The 17,135-nt window shown below is 38.4% G+C and overlaps 1 protein-coding gene across 2 annotated transcripts; it reads right to left on the bottom strand.

Moving 5' to 3' along the window:
- Window positions 1-3,470: 3,470 nt before the first annotated feature.
- Window positions 3,471-16,891, bottom strand: TMEM30A (transmembrane protein 30A). Of its 2 annotated transcripts, XM_074895923.1 has the most exons (7): window positions 16,593-16,887; window positions 11,021-11,137; window positions 10,280-10,387; window positions 9,131-9,218; window positions 8,534-8,677; window positions 6,615-6,821; window positions 3,474-5,693 (listed from the first exon to the last, which is right to left on the bottom strand). In XM_074895923.1, exons 1-7 carry the CDS (start codon window positions 16,860-16,862, stop codon window positions 5,500-5,502), a joined length of 1,128 nt encoding a protein of 375 aa, XP_074752024.1. In that variant the 5' UTR covers window positions 16,863-16,887; the 3' UTR covers window positions 3,474-5,499. The 2 variants fall into 2 exon arrangements, with proteins under 2 accessions (XP_074752025.1, XP_074752024.1); XM_074895924.1 differs by lacking the exon at window positions 11,021-11,137 and having other exon boundaries at window positions 3,471-5,693; window positions 16,593-16,891.
- Window positions 16,892-17,135: the final 244 nt, after the last annotated feature.

The following is a 17,135-nucleotide window of genomic DNA, read 5'->3' on the forward strand; positions in this document are numbered from 1 at the left end:
AGCATAGTCATGGAGAAGTGTGTTGTAACAAAGGAGGAAATTGGATGCATTATTTAACAAATAGTTTTCAAACACTCAAGTACTGCTATTACAGAATAACAATACATTAATTACTACTACTGCAAGATAGATTTCCATTCAATCCTCTCACAACCTTTAATCTTGTGAGTGCATATAAATTTGTATTCTGGTTTTTATACAACACTCAGTTGTATTTAGACACTGGTGAAATGATCTCCAGAGAAATTACTATTGCTTAATTTCTCCTGTGTGGACCAGTTTCTGGTATGTCTGAATCTGAACTTCAGTGCTATTGTCCCTCAAAATACGCTTTACAGCAGAAAGCCCATACTTAAAGCTCGGCATGTAACTTACCAATCAAAGCTGCAAGATGGCTCAGAGCAGGCACAGCTGGTGTCTTCAGTGTTGACTAATTTATTAAGAAATGAAAACTTGAGGGAAAGAGAAATAGCAACTTGCCACCCCAGGTGAAGAGATTTCACTAGAAGCAAACTCAGACTGATTTTTCCTAACTGGATAAAGTAACTTTTGCATACACTGTATCAAAGAATAAAAAAATTGTTAAATCAAAATTCATTGTTAAAGTTTTGCTTAAGACAGAATGAAATCAGGGCTGTTAATCTATGTTAATAAGCTTTCATCACAAAAAAAACCCCACTTTTCCCTCTTAAACAATAATACAAGGGTATGTAAACCCGGCTAAAGAGATCACACAACTGAATTAACATTTAACCAACCGTGAAAGTGGAAACCCCCAGGACAGCTGAAAATGACATTTTTTTTAAAACTTCGTCCTCAGTCTTGCCTGCTCACTGTTTTTTTTACTTGCAAACAAAATAGTTGACTAACCCACTTAAAAGCTAGTGTACGAAAAGAGAAAACATGCTGTATTCTGTCTTACTATAACCATTTTCCAAGTTACTCTGAGTTGTATAATACACTAAAATTGCATTCAGAGAACTTACTGACAGAAAGAACAAAGATTTGTTGTGAAGTTTGCAAGCATCTATTGTGAAGCATGCACTAACTTCAGTCACGTAACTCCAGGTCTCAATACACAACCCTGGAGACAATCATATTTTCATTTCTTCCAGGAAAATCACAGTTCAATCTTTCCCCTTTTCATAACAGAATTAATAAAGTCATTAATTACATTCCTGGCCCTCTAACACTACTTAAAACATCTCACCATTTTATTTTGCAACATTTGGGCACAATCCTCAGATACAAATTCAATTAAACTGGTATTCAGTTTGCTTTAATTTTTTTTTTATGTCAGCTTTAGCTGAAATCAGGGTCTGTTGAGAAAGAACTCCACCTTCTTTCATTTGTTTTTAAACTTGAGTTTCATTAATTATTGACTTACACTTTTGTTTGTCTTTATTTCATTCCCAACAGGAAAGGAGAAAGGTAATTTCCCCACTTCAGGCTTTCTAGCGACAGTTGGTATAATTAAAATGATGGACAGTATTACTTTATTTTCAAAACACAGGCTGAGCAATTGTGGAATGAGAGGCCTACAGAAAGGTAGTTTCTTATTTAAGACTGAGGTCTTATAAGAGCCTGCTAATTCTTATCAGGCCATTTCATCATGGACTTTAGTCTGAATTGAAACTGTTCAGTAAGATTAGACTTAACATTTAGGCTCAGAAGGCAGTACCATGATCAGAACACATTCTGTGAGCTAGAATGCAGCGTGTTTTTACATAAAAATACTTCTGCTGATCTGAGGAAAATGTAATACTACTACTACTACAAAAAAGTTTTTGCAACTGGTCTTTCTACCCGAGAATCCATTTTCATAGACAGATATTCAATACGTGGAACATTTTGGGGTGTTAGTTTTGTTGGTTTGGGGTTTTTTTGTTGTTGTTGTTTTTTTAACTAGGTCAATACAAAACCCTCATGGGACTAGCTTGATTTTAAGATGGATACTGCAGGCCTTCCTGAAGGCCTTTGTGTTGGTTGCCCTCTCTGTTGCTAACTCATCATAGTTAGTTTAGTTATAGGGAACAACCCTGGGTAACACAAATACTGAACTTATATAAAAAACAAACTTATGTAGGTCATAAATTTTCAGGCAAGATCAGAAACCATATTCTTGTCACAGGAACTTCGAAGATCAGAATCACTTGCTGTGCTTCCAGATTACTCTATGGTTACACCTTGTTCTTTGTCTTCAGCAGTTGCATTCCGGTCAGTAACTTTTTTTTAAAGTAACTGTGGGTACATTCTGTTTTAGACTTAGTCACATTTTCCCACCAGACACTCACTTCAACTCAGTTTTGGATATCTGTCTGTCTATAGATGTTGTAACCCTTATTTTCACATGGTAACTAGGGCATCTGAGATAAAGGTGCCATCAGTGATGCCTCCTGTGAATCCAATCCATACCCAGCTATGTTCATTGGTCTATTTGATGGATTCAAGCAGATACATATGCCTGCAGATGTTACTTGACCCTAGACTGTCATGTCCTTTCCTCTCACAGATTTCTAAAAAAAAAAAAACAAAACAACTTGCATTCTTCAAGGTTTAACATTCATAATTTAAGCAAACCCATGCTGATAAGAACCTAGTTTCAGCACCAGTGTGACCTTGGGAGGCAAAGGTTGTGAAGGATCCTTCACATTCCAGTTATAAGCTGACTCAGCAAAGCACAATTGACAGCTCCCCAAATAGCCTGATGCGGTTAAAAAAATACCTGAAGTGACAATCTGCTTTGTTACAGGGATGTAGATTTTTAGAAGAAACCACAGGGAAGTTGGTCTCACACAAGATATTTTGTTTGGAGAGCTCTTGCACAAGAGACATACCCTAGTTTCCCAAATTACTGTATCCAGAAAAGATTTGTTCATAAGCAGACCCTCCTAAAAGCAGCAGCCTTCAGACAGCTTATAATACCTCACACTTTGGGCACTGCCTCAGCTGCGTAAGACTCGGAAAGCAAAGGCATTGCTCTTTGTATTGCTGAACCCTGGTAGTGAATACCTGTGAAGGATGCCACTGAAGAACCAGGTCACAGGTGGTCAAACCCAAATTCAACACATGACACTGAACATTAGGACAGAGACACTGCCCCGAGACATGTCAGACAGGGAAGCCATGGTTTTATCTTTGAACACGTGACGTATGGGCAACTTGTTAAGAAATATGAAATCCAAGGGTCTCCACAGTTATCCATATGACATCAAGACAAATGAGCATGATGCAAGGAAGAGTTTACAAATTTGACCTACTATCTTAAGCTCTTGTAAGTATTTTAAGCTCCTCAAGCACACTGTCCATCAGGCATATTGCCTGACAAGTATTTACTGCTACAGGTTCTCAGAGAAAAAGTTTAACTGTAACAAAAAACGGATAGCAATTCTCATCCCGTTGTACATCAAGATCAAAGAAACACTGACAGCTATAGTCAGTAGAAAAAAGAGAAGGCATTGAAAAATATTTTAAGGTACAGATAAAAAATACTTTGTTTTAATTTTGAACACAGCCCAAAAAGCAGCATTTTCTACTTGGAAAAAGATAGGGATTATGAAGGAAGCAGAGTATATTTGCATTTCAGGTGACAAACACGATGTTTACAAGTCAAAATATTTTAATAACGAGTAATTGGGAGACATCTCCTTACTCTCTTACTGTATTTTGGACTAGCAGCTACTCTACAGATGAAAGCCAGTTCAGCATTTTGTGTGAGTTTTCTGCCTTGCAACATCAAAAGTACATACCCTTGGCTCTATAAGTCCAGCAACATAGATACAATACTGTAAATAAAATTATAGTCTTTTGCCTATTTAGAAGCCCTGTGCTGCCACACTGTACTATGCAAACAAGTTATTTATGGAGTTACAGAAAGCTAGCACACTGGAAACACTGCCTCATTCCATTGATTATAGAGACTCACTTAAACTGCTAGCTTAAAAAGATTACACAAGTAATTCAGTGAAAATGTTTATGTGATAAACTAGCAGTATTGTTTAAAGCTGGCTATAGATTAAGATACTGAACCATGACTAAACAACTTTTTGCAACAAATAAGCAATCCCAGAAATACAACTCACTTAAACCCTGTTCACAGTAAGAATACGACTTTTCATCCAGATGAAAATAATGCATGTTCAAGAACAAAATAAAATCTCTTATTAAATGGTTTGCAGAATTTATTAGGTTTTTTGTAATATACTCAATACTTTATCAAGCTAGTTGCATATAAAGTGATCTCCACCATATACATTACAATTTCTGTGCATCATCTAAAAAAAAAAAGTCAAAAAGTAATATTTAATATTTTACATGTTACAGCTAATTTCTAATTAGCCAAAAAGTGAACCCTTCTGTAATTTCATTTAAGACACTAACTTGCACATTGCTTCTAACTTGCAATATTTAAATTAGGTTTCACAGCAAGCTCAACCTGCATTTCAGCAAAAAGAGGTTACTGCCATCTCAACTTTTGAATTTCTATAGTTTACTATGCTAACACCTCAAAAAATTAATGTGGTGTTCACTCTAAAGATGGAAAAAGTGTATGACAATTTCTTTACAACAAAGCCTGCTCAGAATACATATGCCTCAAGGAAGTTAGGAAACTCCTCCAGTAAAAGGAATTTACCCAAATTTGTGAACAAAAAAACCATTTTATGTTCTTCTTGATTAATGCTTGGAGCTGCTCATAAAAAGCAAAACCAGCAAGCACACTAAGTAAACTAGTATTGGATAGGACTTAAAGCAAAGGAAACTGGAAAAAAAAGCAGATTCTAGCTGCAAGAAACACTTCCCAATTTAGAACAATCTTTAAATGGAACTCACGCAGATAATTAACAAGTAAGTTTTCTGGTATCTTCATAGGATGCTAGTTTACTGGCCAGGCACATATGCTGTAAATATACAAAGAATCCAGAGTGCTGAAATTTACACAGCACTTAAAGGATTTAACACAACAGAGGTGGGTAGGAGACAGGAAAAATATTTAACAACTTATATAAATATATTAAAATCTCAGCAAGAAACATAAAAGCCCATGCACACAAGACAGTAAACTGAGAAACATTTAAGACTTGACTTTTCCTTTCAACAGCACTGACATCTGAATTCTGGAAAGTTAACGATTTACAGTATCTTATAACAGTCTTTCTCCACACAGTCTGTATGTACTGAATCATACCAACATTACACAGCACATGAACAAGCAGCAGATGCATCAAGGGAAGAGGAGCTATATGCATCATGTGGCCTGCCCAGTTAGTGGCAAGTAGCAGAAAAATTGTTTCTGACATAAGCAGAGATACAATCAATATAGTTAATTGTATACCCATCACTTTCAAAAGTTAATCCACGATATGGGAAAGGGGAGCTTCGGATAAAAAGTATGTACCCAGTCTCAGAAGTGACAGAAGCAAAGATTTATCTTTGAAAAACTGGGTCCATTCTGGACTGGCCTTGATGCACATGCAGTACATTTGTTTTCAGAATGCAAGATTAGTTGGGAATGTCTGCACTAGTGTTTCTATTTCCGTATTTGTGATGGATGATCAGCAATACAACTCCTAAGAAAAAGCATATGGACCCAACAGTGATGTAAGCAATTCCCAGAAACGGATTTTTGCCTCCCATCCACGAGATGGTGCTTAGGATCATTCTTTTTCGTCCATCGAAACTGTGTACAGGATAATCTGAAAAACATTTAGGAAAACAAGAAGCACATTTCCAAATCTAGCCTTATGTGGTCAAGCACACTACAATTTTGGGGTCATTCCACTCATGTTCCAAATACAAACTTCTGCCTTTGAATACTCAAAGTGCAAATATGAAACATTTAGCTGTTGTTTTAAAGCAAGACTAATCTGGACATTGTCAGTTACTCCAAGAAAAATGCCACATTAGGAGATATTAATCCCTTTTAAGGGAAGAGTAAATGCAAGACTCCCTGGGTTTTTGAAAGCAGCTTTAATAAAATGAGAGAAATCTAAAATTTTAATTCTTGAATATATTTTTAAAATGTTTCTTTATGTCCATTCAGTTTATATAAACTTTCTACAGTTTTGCAGAGGAGGACAATACTGCAGTAGCTATTTAAAAATTATTATTGTCCTTTCAAATGTTAAGAATTCAGTAACTATGACAACCCTCCTCCTCTAGTCTCCTGCACTCCTACTTAAGTCTTTAGTTTGTCCAAAACAGAATGACAGACTCCTACCTGACCCACAGCTCCGGCATTTTTCTGACTTCCAAAATCAGTCTGCCCTGGATTACATATTGTCATTACACCCTGAACTTAAAGTTCTTAAATTTCTAGACTACCAACTACCTCTGTTCATTCCTTTTTCCTATGCTTCTCAAATCCTTTCCAGCACCCAAACAATCTGATTTCCCTTTCACTATAAAGCTACTAATTCTATAAAAACTTCAACAGAAGTAAAAGTTCATAATATTCTACACAATTCTCATTACCAATTTTCAACCACAGCTCACTGCCATCTTTTTTTGAGATGGTAAGAAAAAAGGCTAGTTCAATTTCAACTTGCACAAATATATATGTCTGTGTAATCCAGCTAAAGCCCTTAGCCACTTCTCAAAGGTTTTTCAAAGGATACTGTACGCAATATCCAAAGAGTATTTTCCAGCCTGTAAGGTAGGCTGCAAGTTATTCTTTCTTTCAATGAGACGATACAGTTTGCGAAATGTTGGCAGAGCAGCAGTACGCATCCACACGATGAAGTCTTCGTTGATAAAGCCATTGTTGTCAGGCTCCGAGTCCAGCATATACACTGGCTTGGGCCAGTTTACAGGTTTTGTTGTGCCTAGGATTAAACAAAAATAATAACAACAAAGTGTTTCAAATACAGGACTATGGCTCATCAAAATTCATTCTAATATTACAAAAAAACCATACTACCTTCTGAACAGTATGAACAGACAGGTTGGCTTGCTACCATTGCAAGACCCTAAGCTGTTTAAGAACTTTTTTATTTTGCAGCATTTAAATAGTAGCGTATATCCATTTATTCTCATGACAGCACTGTCCATTTGTTTAAACAAATTTGCCATCCCTACAGATTTATAAATAGCTAGGAAGACTTGTCTCAAAATATTACTTAGTGAGATAGTTCTCCATTATTATGGTAGCTCCTCTGCTCACTTGCTTAGAGTTTGACTACCAATTCCTGGACCATAAGCAAATACATTATGTACAATATTTCAGACGATGCCATACTAATGATTTTGATAATTTTGTTGGAAATACAATTCTACACTGCATTAGGGTAAAGTATCTTGTTTTCCAAGGGTAGCATCACATTGGTAACATGTAATTTGGCTGTGACTAAGCAAGAAACCCACACCAGGTTAAAACTGAAATTATTATATACCTTGCATAAACACACACACACCCCATAGAACCCTGAGGAAGTTTATTTTCAGACATTAGCAGCCAAAGAAAACTTTGATTTACCAAACTTTATTTAACCTAACAAGTGAGAGACATCAGTTACTTCTAATCACAAAAAAGAATGTTTTTCAGAAAATTCTGCACAACCTAGCAGTAGAAACATTTAAGTGAAAATTCCATATGAAGAGTTTGATAAACAACTGCAGAACTTCTTTTCAAGTGAAATCCAAGCATTATGGCAATTGTAACAGTTTTGGCTGGGATGGAATTATATTTCTTCATAGTAGCTTCTATCCTGCTGTATTTTGGATTTGTGATGAAAATGGTGTTGATAACACACTGATGTTTTATTTATTGCTGAACAGTGCTTACACAGCCTCAGGGCCTTTTCTGCTCCTCAGACTGCCCTGCCAGTGCATGGGCTGAGGGTGCACAAGACTTTGGGAGGGGACACAGCTGGGACAAAGGGATCCCATACCATATGACATCGTGTTCAGCAATAAAACTGGGCAGGTAGAGGTAGGCAGGGCCTGACATTGCTCAGGGACTCAGTTGGTGGTGAACAATTTTCTTTTGCATCAGTTGTTTTTCCTGGATTTCATTTTCCTCTCTGTTGCTTGTTTTTGTTTGCTTATTTTCTTACAAGGTTGGGGTGGGGGATTTTTTCATTTTTAAACTGTCTTTACCTCAACCCACCAGTTTTCTCACTGTTACCCTTTTGATTCTCCCCCTCATCACACTGGGCAGAGGCACAGTTAGTGAGCGGCTGTGCGGTGCTTAGTTGCCAGCTGGGGTTAAACCCCAACAGCAGTGCATGTATTAAGCTTTTCCCAGTACTCAAGGTGAAAAAACAAATTGGAAATTAATAATAATAATAATCATAATTACAGTAAAGATAAAACCCAAACAATTTAATGTGAAATTTGCAACTTTTATTATTTAAAGACAACCTTTCTAGATACATACCAGAGTAGTCCTTAGCTTGGATTTCTTCAGGAAACACAATGTTTTTAATTAGCACATTCAGTAAAATGTTGTCAGTGAGGTAAAACTCACTGGAATCAAAATGCATTTCAGTGTTTTGTTATTCTTAAAATTTCACATCCTTCTTTTTTTTTTTCTTACCTTGGAAAAGTGCAGTTAAGTTATTCCCATCTCCTGTAGGATTCCTGAACTTTACATTTTTATCTGTCCACCACGCAATGCCTTTTTTAATCAAGGTAATAGGAATCCTTGTGTCATTATCAATGCGGTATAATTCCAATGTATCTAAAGAGAAAATCCAATTAGAAAACCAGCTGAAGAAACTTTCATTAGACAGATGATCCTGATAGGCAGCAAAACAATTACCTCCAGGAGAAACAAAACAAAAGAACTGGACAAGGCATTTGTTACCCACCTGCCACAGTCACAAGCTGTTCTGAATCAACGTGTATTACATAGCAGCATATTATCCATATATGATTATCTGTGTTTCTACTCCACAGCAGTAACAGCTTCTCACAAGAGGTATTTCCATCCCTTGTACACTATCAGATTAAACTAATTCTCATAGCAATGAGACAACAGCAGTAACAGCAGTAGAATATATTTTTTTTCTGAACAATGAAAATGTGTTAATTCAAACCAAAAAAGCCCACGATGTCTTGGAATAATTTGCAATGTGAAACAAAACATTTGCTAGATCACAAAAAAATCTAAGAGATAAAAGTGTTACCATACCATTAAACATACTGTTGGCAATAGCTCCACAGGGAGCAATCGGTTTGTCCTCATTTATGCGGTAAGGCTCACATTCCTTACTTGGATTCTGATAGAAAGAAAAAAAGGCAGATGAGTCTGTGCTAGTTTATTCAACCAACCTGTTATTCACTACAGTACCTCAATAACGTGCAACATCTTAAGTGTAACACAAAACAGTATTTTCACAAGTCAGGTTATTTACAAATACTTCAGCATTCAATAATAGTTAGCATGATTGTTTTTTCTTCTACAAGTAGTAATAAAATAAAAATAAAATGTGAATAAAGTCAGAATCCCATCATGGTCACACTAAAACTAAGGCTTTTCTTGGAAGCTATTGGAACTTTTATCTTTTAATAGAAACCATTTTCCAACATGAAGTTCTCAAATATTCTTTTATTAAAGGTGGAGGTTTTTTAAAGTATGCATCAATGTTATAGAAAATAAGACTAGTAAGAAACCAAGTGTAACATAAAACATGAAAGGTTGCAAGAACTCCAACAGCATGCCAAAAATGCAAGCAGAAAAAGGCCTCCCCAAAATCCTGTGTCAGTCATCAGATATAGCCTCCTGAAACTCTCCCCTTTTTTAAAGTTTACATGTAAAAAGGGAGAATCACTCTTGTTGGAGCAAGAACCCAACAGTATTTCGACTCCTCAAAATTAGGAAGAGGAGAGGTCTGGCCCTAAACATTACACAGTGCCTTGAACAGAATACACAGTACTGTTATCTTCCACTATCACTGACGTTCAATATTGAACCAGCATCTACAAAAATGGATGCATTTAGCTGCAATATCCAAATCAAATGCTACGTAACCAAATATTCTTTATACTGCAAACAAAAACTTCAGATAGAATGGATACAGATACACACTACTGACTGAAGAGTTTAAAACTATCACTTCGCAAATTTGAATAGAAGTACTGCATTGCTGTCTGCTTAATGAAATGATTAACATGAAGTTTTACAGTATTACGCAATTATTTTCTATAAACAAAATATTAATTCCTTATGGTTTGCTTCTGTTATGCAAAATTTCTACTACCTCATGAAACTACATGGCTATGTGGCAATGTATGCAATAGTCCAAAGTTAGCTGCTTATTAATATCCAGTGAATACCTACCAGTAGCGAACTGTTATCTCCATTTAGTTGGCTGTCATCTCGAGATTTCACGTAACGACGATGATTTTGATAGAAGTTGGAAAGTCCATAATACATGAATACATTGCTCTACAAGAAGCAAGATGGGGCAAGAGATGTTTTCACTCACACAAAGCGTAAATTTTAACCTCTTAAACTCTGTTTAATTTACAGCAACATTCATAAAGTAGAAGCCTCAATCCTTTCTTCACACTCAGTACATAAGAATACTACCCTAACATAAGCTGGCATCCTGAAGTCAAATAGTATAATCATGCCCATAAACTATCAGAATGGTACTCACCAGCACTAATCCCAACACCTATCTTATCCTATGTTAAACCCATAAACCTCATTATTTGCCTCAAATTTGTCAGAAAGCACTTATCTGGTATTTCCAATTCTCACTGAAACAAGTTTTTGTAAATCATGCAGGAATAGCTTATCTAATAACCAACTATATGACACATATGGTAAACCTAAATGTGTAAAATACGAGCATTCCGTGTAATGTTGTACCTTTCCTGATAAACAGGGGCATTAAAAACCATCTCATCCCTGCTACTGAGAAGCCACATAAAAATCAGATCCAAGTTCATAGACTAGAAGTAATCCTTTAAATAGAAAAAAAAACCCCAAACTTAAGTGATACAGCTTTCCTATCAATTATGAAAGAAATCCTATAAACTGTTCTAATTTTACTTTGCAAACAGGTTAACATACCTCAAATGAATGTTCCAGTGTGAAATTGATGGTGCAAGTACAAGGTGTTGTGCTGTCCCAGGACACATTTAAACATTTGTTGCAGGGACTAGAAGGCTCTGTTCCTGTATAGTCAATCTAGAACAGAAAAAAAGTCACTAATTTACAATGGAAGAGTAAAGAAAATTAATAAGCAGAGAGTTGACATGGCACTTATTTTGCAGTCTTATTACACCTCAACTCCAAAAGCCCATTCAGGGCTATCTGATGATCTCAAGAGGTCCCTTCCAACCTAAATGCTTTTGTAATTATGTCTACATGCTTGATTTCAGCCTCAAACAAATTTAAGCCCATTACTGCTGAAGAAAACAAACAAACAAAAACACACACCAAAACACAAACAGATACTCCAGACAACCTGATGTTTCCAAACAGCCACTATATGACAAGCAGATCTGAGCTTTTCTATGCTCTCCAGAGAGGTTACATTTTTAAAAGTCTAGATATTGAATAAAAAAGGTCTGCATTAGCAGAATTGCTTAACTGACCATTTTTAGCCATCTAATTAATCAGAAAACTTAAAAAATTTTTTTTAAAAATCACTTAGTTCCCAAGAACCGTCTTAAAATAGGGAAGATGAAGACACTAGTGCTGTTTTGCCAGGAACGGCAAGTAGATGGACAAGAAAGATGATCAGTGTTAATCTGGCTTATACAATATTATCTGTCTTTAATAGTGTTGCTCAAAAAAAGGCAGTATTTGAAATCTATACATTCAGGCTACCTGGACAGTACACATAATATACCCTTAGCAGCTATGAGCTCACCCTACAACTCAAGCCAACTGGTCACTTGACCACATTAGTTCTCTTTCACACATAGTTCCAGCATGTGAACGGCAGGAAATAATTAACTTGGGCTCAGCAAGCTAGGTCCAAGCATAGCCAGAGAAGGCTTCCATCTGCCTATAAATTTCTACACTTACTGTGAACCTCCTGTTCAGAATTCAGGCTCAGATCGGTGTAACAAATACCAAGTTATGGCAACAAACTGTTTAACAGCAATATCATTTAAACAGTAACACCTCTATAGTTTTAGGAAAGGTTGCTGCAGATGGTTTGCCCTGATTTATGCTTGTAATGAAACACATTATCAAGAATTAGGACATATCATAAATCACACTAATACCTGTATTAAGGTTAGCTAAAACAAACACGCAGTTTCAAGGTTCAGGAAACAACTGAAGCCTATTTTCTTCTCGATCTTCTTCAAGGTTTCCCTTCCTGCAATTTCTTCAATATCTATGAAGCCGCAACCCTTCCCTTGGCACTTTTATCACTATCTGCTCTGCTGCCAGATTTCTGAGACATGAGACCTACACCTTGACAAGCCTAGCTGAAACAAGACAGCTTCAGAAGCTATTAGCTGGCAGAGAAGGGATCAGATAATCTTTGCTTCCTTAGCTGAACAAGATATTCTGTTTATGCTGATCTAGAAATAGCACTATGGCAGCAGTCCTGAACAGGTCTGCTGAGCTACAGCAGACCACCACTGCTCTTAAACAATGCGTCTCATTTGTTCATCAGTGGGTTCTTTTTCCTGCTAGAATAAGCTTAAGCAAGCATTTCTTTTAGAAAGGACTTAAAACTCCATATCCTGAGCTAGTTCTCCAGTGTGTGGACAAGTTTTAGATCCAGAACAAACTAAAATACTCCAAGGCTGCAAAAAATCTAAAGACTTTCAAAAATTGACTAAATTCTGTGGAGCATGAAATTGATGTATACTGAAACAGAACCATGCTTTTGACCAGTGCTATCACCTTCAACGCTACCCAAGAGCTTCCCTGTACAGTAAGTGCCAACACAAGTGGTGTTTTTTGCATCCACATTTACAAGTTACATTCAACAGAGAGCTTATTTAAAGGGATAGAAGTATCTGTCTTCGTTTCTTGACAAAACAGTGAAACCAGAACTTTGAGAATTGAAGGCCTGACCTTGGGGTCCACAGCAGAAACCTGCCTGACCCAGCAATCTCCGCAGGGATCAGCCAGCAGCTGAGTATGACAAAGCCACACAGTGAGCTCTTCCCAGCAACCCGTGATCTAAGGACATTGGGTACATCCAAGTTATCCAGCACCAATGGCTCTTCAGGCTGTTGATGTCTTTTCTCAGTAGATTTACATGTTTGCAGTATAGAAATAATGTAACTATTGCATATACATATTCTCCAAATCATTTATGATTTTGTAGACTTCATACACTGTCACACATTTATCCTGCTCTGCTTGGCCACTTCTTGTATAAAATCCCATAACTCTGGTCCTCTTTGCTATCCCTCTCTGTAGGTTTTAGGTTTTGTATCATTTTTGAGATGGGGCTACTGGAACAGCACACAACACTGAAGATGTATGCAACAGTAAACCACTTTCCTTCAGTTCTTCATTCCTAGTCACGCCTTAAAAGTCTGTCTGGTGTTCTAACTACAATTACACATTTCACAGCAGCAGTCACAGCATGAATATATCTTCCCTACACAATGGTTTGGATATTCCTCAGTTCTAATCACATATTAATATGCTCTGTCAATGCTTCTTATCCATTCTAAAAAAGAATATAAATCAGAAAATACAGAACTCTTTCATCCTTTAGGAACAAGACAAAAAGACATTTACACAGCTAATTCTCATTTTCCACCCAAATGAACTATTTTTTGTTACAAATCCAAGATAAGTAGCTGTTTATACCCTTTGAAACAGTGAGAAAATGTTATAGAAAAAAAACACAAAACCCCATTACAATTCGAGTACACTTAAGCTGTTGGAAATCTTCCACATCTGAATTCAAGAGAGCTTATAAAGGAAATCAATGGAAAAGCTACATTTTGCTGCTCAGTCCTTGCACCCGTATGAGAACTGCACAGTTCACAGAGGTATTAAAATATCTAGTTCCAGGAAAGGGTGATTTGAACTTTACATAAATATGTATTTCAGGGGCATAAGTTATACATCCTATTCAACTCCTATACACTAAGTTTAGAGGCAACTATATATATACATATATGTGCACGCATACACTTAACAAGTATGCTATTGTCTAGGACGTAGGTGTAAATAACTACCTCTGCTTCCTCCTCTGATTAAATTTTTAAAAGAGCTTAGTCACTGCACCTAGCTTCTAGATGTCTTGTCTCCCAGAGCGAAATTTACAGCTATTTGTGAATAACTTTTGGAGGTTACCAGCAAAAGCCAGCATACTAAGCAGGGACATATCTCAGCTAACTATAAAGGTGACAGCAGTGTCTTAAACTGCATCCCTCACTGGTGTTCAGAGCCCAAATGCTGGTCTGTAAAATGCTTCATCTACATTTTGTAGCTGCAACTGTAAAGCCTTTTTTGGTTTAAACTTTTTTCTAATGATATCACTCGCAGATTTTCTGCCTTATAACACTTAAGAAAACATGCATGAGGAACAGAGAGCAAATGCCAAGTTTCTCTATTGTTACCAGCATACCCCGACTGTCTGATCATACTCTCAGAAGTCAAGAACTCTGTCCCTCTTGTCCTCATGAAAGCCTAATGATCTGACTGGAGAGAGCTTCACGTGAGGTGGATGGTACAAGAGTGAACCCACACAAACGAATGAAACCCCTTCCGATCTTGAAATTAGAAAGGGTAGAAGGCCAGCACCTCCCAACTGGTTTCCAAATGGCTATGACTGCTTTACATAGGCAATCTGATCCTGTAGGGGAGCATCGGTCATGCTCCCAGCTCACCTATGGATTTATGTACTGCATGTTAGATAGGAACACCTAGTTTTTGGCTCCTACTGGAACTTACAGGAATACATGACTGAGCTGCTAAGCAACAATAGTATGTCAAATTCTGGATATGCATACAGCAGCAATACAGGCACAAGAAGTTGCTTACATTTTTGGACTCATGAAACTCTGATGCATTTCCTGTCCTTATAGATCAACACAGATCCGGTCATAATGAAAAAAAAGATATATATTTATCCAATTATATTTATCTTATACTCATTTTGATCTAAGACTTTGTATTGCTTTACTATAGAAATGGCTATTTTAAATGCAATTGTCAAAAACCCAAGGTTTTTTTTACTTCTCTCCTGTTGAAAACATGTGATTATATTTACATTAAATATGACTATAACATGTCATTTTAAAAGTCCACATGCCCATGATAACTTGGCAATATTTTCCGAAGTACTTCTGTCAACTTGCAAACATTTTGTGTATCCTCAAACCTTGACACAAGAAACAATTACTCTTCAAATGTATGCTTACATACAACATTTGGACACTAAAATACACTTCAGCTTTGTTTTTTTCACTTCTGCTTTTCTCCTTCAGTAGGATTTTAGTTCTTAACGTAAAAGGAAAGTAAACCTTAAAATTGGTTTTACTGTAATACTGTTTGCATTTTAACAGAAATATGGCAATATAATACCATTCATTGTCTGCCTCAGGATTTCTTTAGTTAATTGGGCTTCATTGCCGCAGTGCTACCACTAGCCAAGCCACTGTCTTGAACACTATTTGGAAGTGACATCTTAGTCTGACAAGTAGCATTATTTGATCCACAAAAATTCATATTCTCCAATACAGCAATCCAACAAACAACTACACTATCTTTTTTTCCTGCAATCAATCTTGGTCCTATTAGCCAAAATTAATCATACTCGTCAGTTTGCTTTCTAGGGTTGTTAATAAGCCCTTTGGGTTGTTTCCTTAAAACACAAAGTGATTCTGGTATCAAATGGACCTCACTGTGATATACAGTTTAGTTTTCAGTTAACGCTCAGCAACTTTTCACAGCGGTGGTGTGGTTAATTATTAGTTGTAAATAACTCAGTTTTTGCAAGTATAATTAGAAAAAGCCACACTCTTCGATTTTGCTTTCCAAGTTTACTCCAGACACCCTTGTCTCCCACAGACCATCTAAAACGTCAAATCTTTAGTGCACACTATGAATTATACCAATATACATTCACCGCAGAGTTTTGTCCTGAAACTACAATTATTTTGAAACATTTAAAGATAATCTATTGCCACAAGCTATCCCAAGGATGATGCACGAACTTTCTGTACTACTGAGAACAAAACTTGCGTTGGGCTGTGTCGATTAAATACCGGCAATAACGTCCCTGGAAGTTTGCTCAGGAGCACTGGCAAGGCTGACAGGAAGGCTTCAATCTGCGCGGAGGATACTCTGAAACTCAACGTCTCCTCAGGGTAATTAATGGATGGTTTCTTAAGAGTACAAACGTTAAACTGAATCGGAACAGCCAGGGCGAGGTGTCCGTTCATCACAGAACCCACGAAAGCCTTTACTTGCCGCCGAGCACCAGCGGAGAGACGGCAGCAGGTTTCGCAAGGAGGGGCCGGCCGCCTACGGGAAGGCGATCCCTGACATGGTTCGCCCGGCCCGGCGCCCCCCGAGCGGCCTCCGGGGGCTTCCGCATCACCATCCCGCCCGGGCGCACGGCCAGGCCCAGGCCCAGGCCGCCACCGGCCGCCGCCCCCCGAGCGGCCGGCGGGAGAAGCCTGTGAGTGTCCCCCGCCCCCCTGCGCACCTCGTACTCGCGGATGTTGTTGGAGGTGACGAAGATGCCGATGCCGATGGGGATGAAGATGAGGCCGATGATGAAGAAGGCCGGCAGCACCGTGCCCGCCGTCAGGATGGGCTGCCAGGCCGGCAGCCGCTGCTGCTTGAACGCCGTGTTATCGGGCTTGCGGGTCTTCACGGCCCCTCCGCCACCACCCACCGCCCCGCCGCCTGGCACCCCGACGCCGCCCGAGGGGTGCCCGTCCGCCTCCTCCTTCACGCTATAGTTCACCGCCATGTCGCGGCGCCACCCGACCTGACCCGACCCGACCCGACCCGGCCCGGCCCGGCCCGGCCCGATCCGATCCGACCTGGCCCGCCCGGCGCCGCCGGCAGCACCAGCAACCGCACGTCACAGACCCGCCCCCCACCCCGCACGTGACCAGAAGCCACCGCGCCTGCGCCCTCGGCCGCGGCAGGAGGGAGGCGGTGGGCGCGCGGCTGATGACGCGACCTGACCACGCCCCATCGCTCCCACTGGCGAGTGGACGACCGCGACAAAGCTGCGCTT

This window comes from Athene noctua, chromosome 1 (genome assembly GCF_965140245.1).
Source record: "Athene noctua chromosome 1, bAthNoc1.hap1.1, whole genome shotgun sequence".
Classification (NCBI taxonomy): Eukaryota; Metazoa; Chordata; class Aves; order Strigiformes; family Strigidae; genus Athene; species Athene noctua.

Bases quoted from the DNA above. Each gene is read 5' to 3' on its own strand.
- TMEM30A (XM_074895923.1), bottom strand. From the start codon at position 16,862: ATGGCGGTGAACTATAGCGTGAAGGAGGAGGCGGACGGGCACCCCTCG. The intron at 11,138-16,592 runs GTGCGCAGGGGG...TTTCTGTTCTAG, and splicing joins ACAACATCCGCGAGTACGAG to ATTGACTATACAGGAACAGA. The intron at 6,822-8,533 runs GTAAGAAAAAAA...GTTTAATCCTAG, and splicing joins CTTAACTGCACTTTTCCAAG to GCACAACAAAACCTGTAAAC.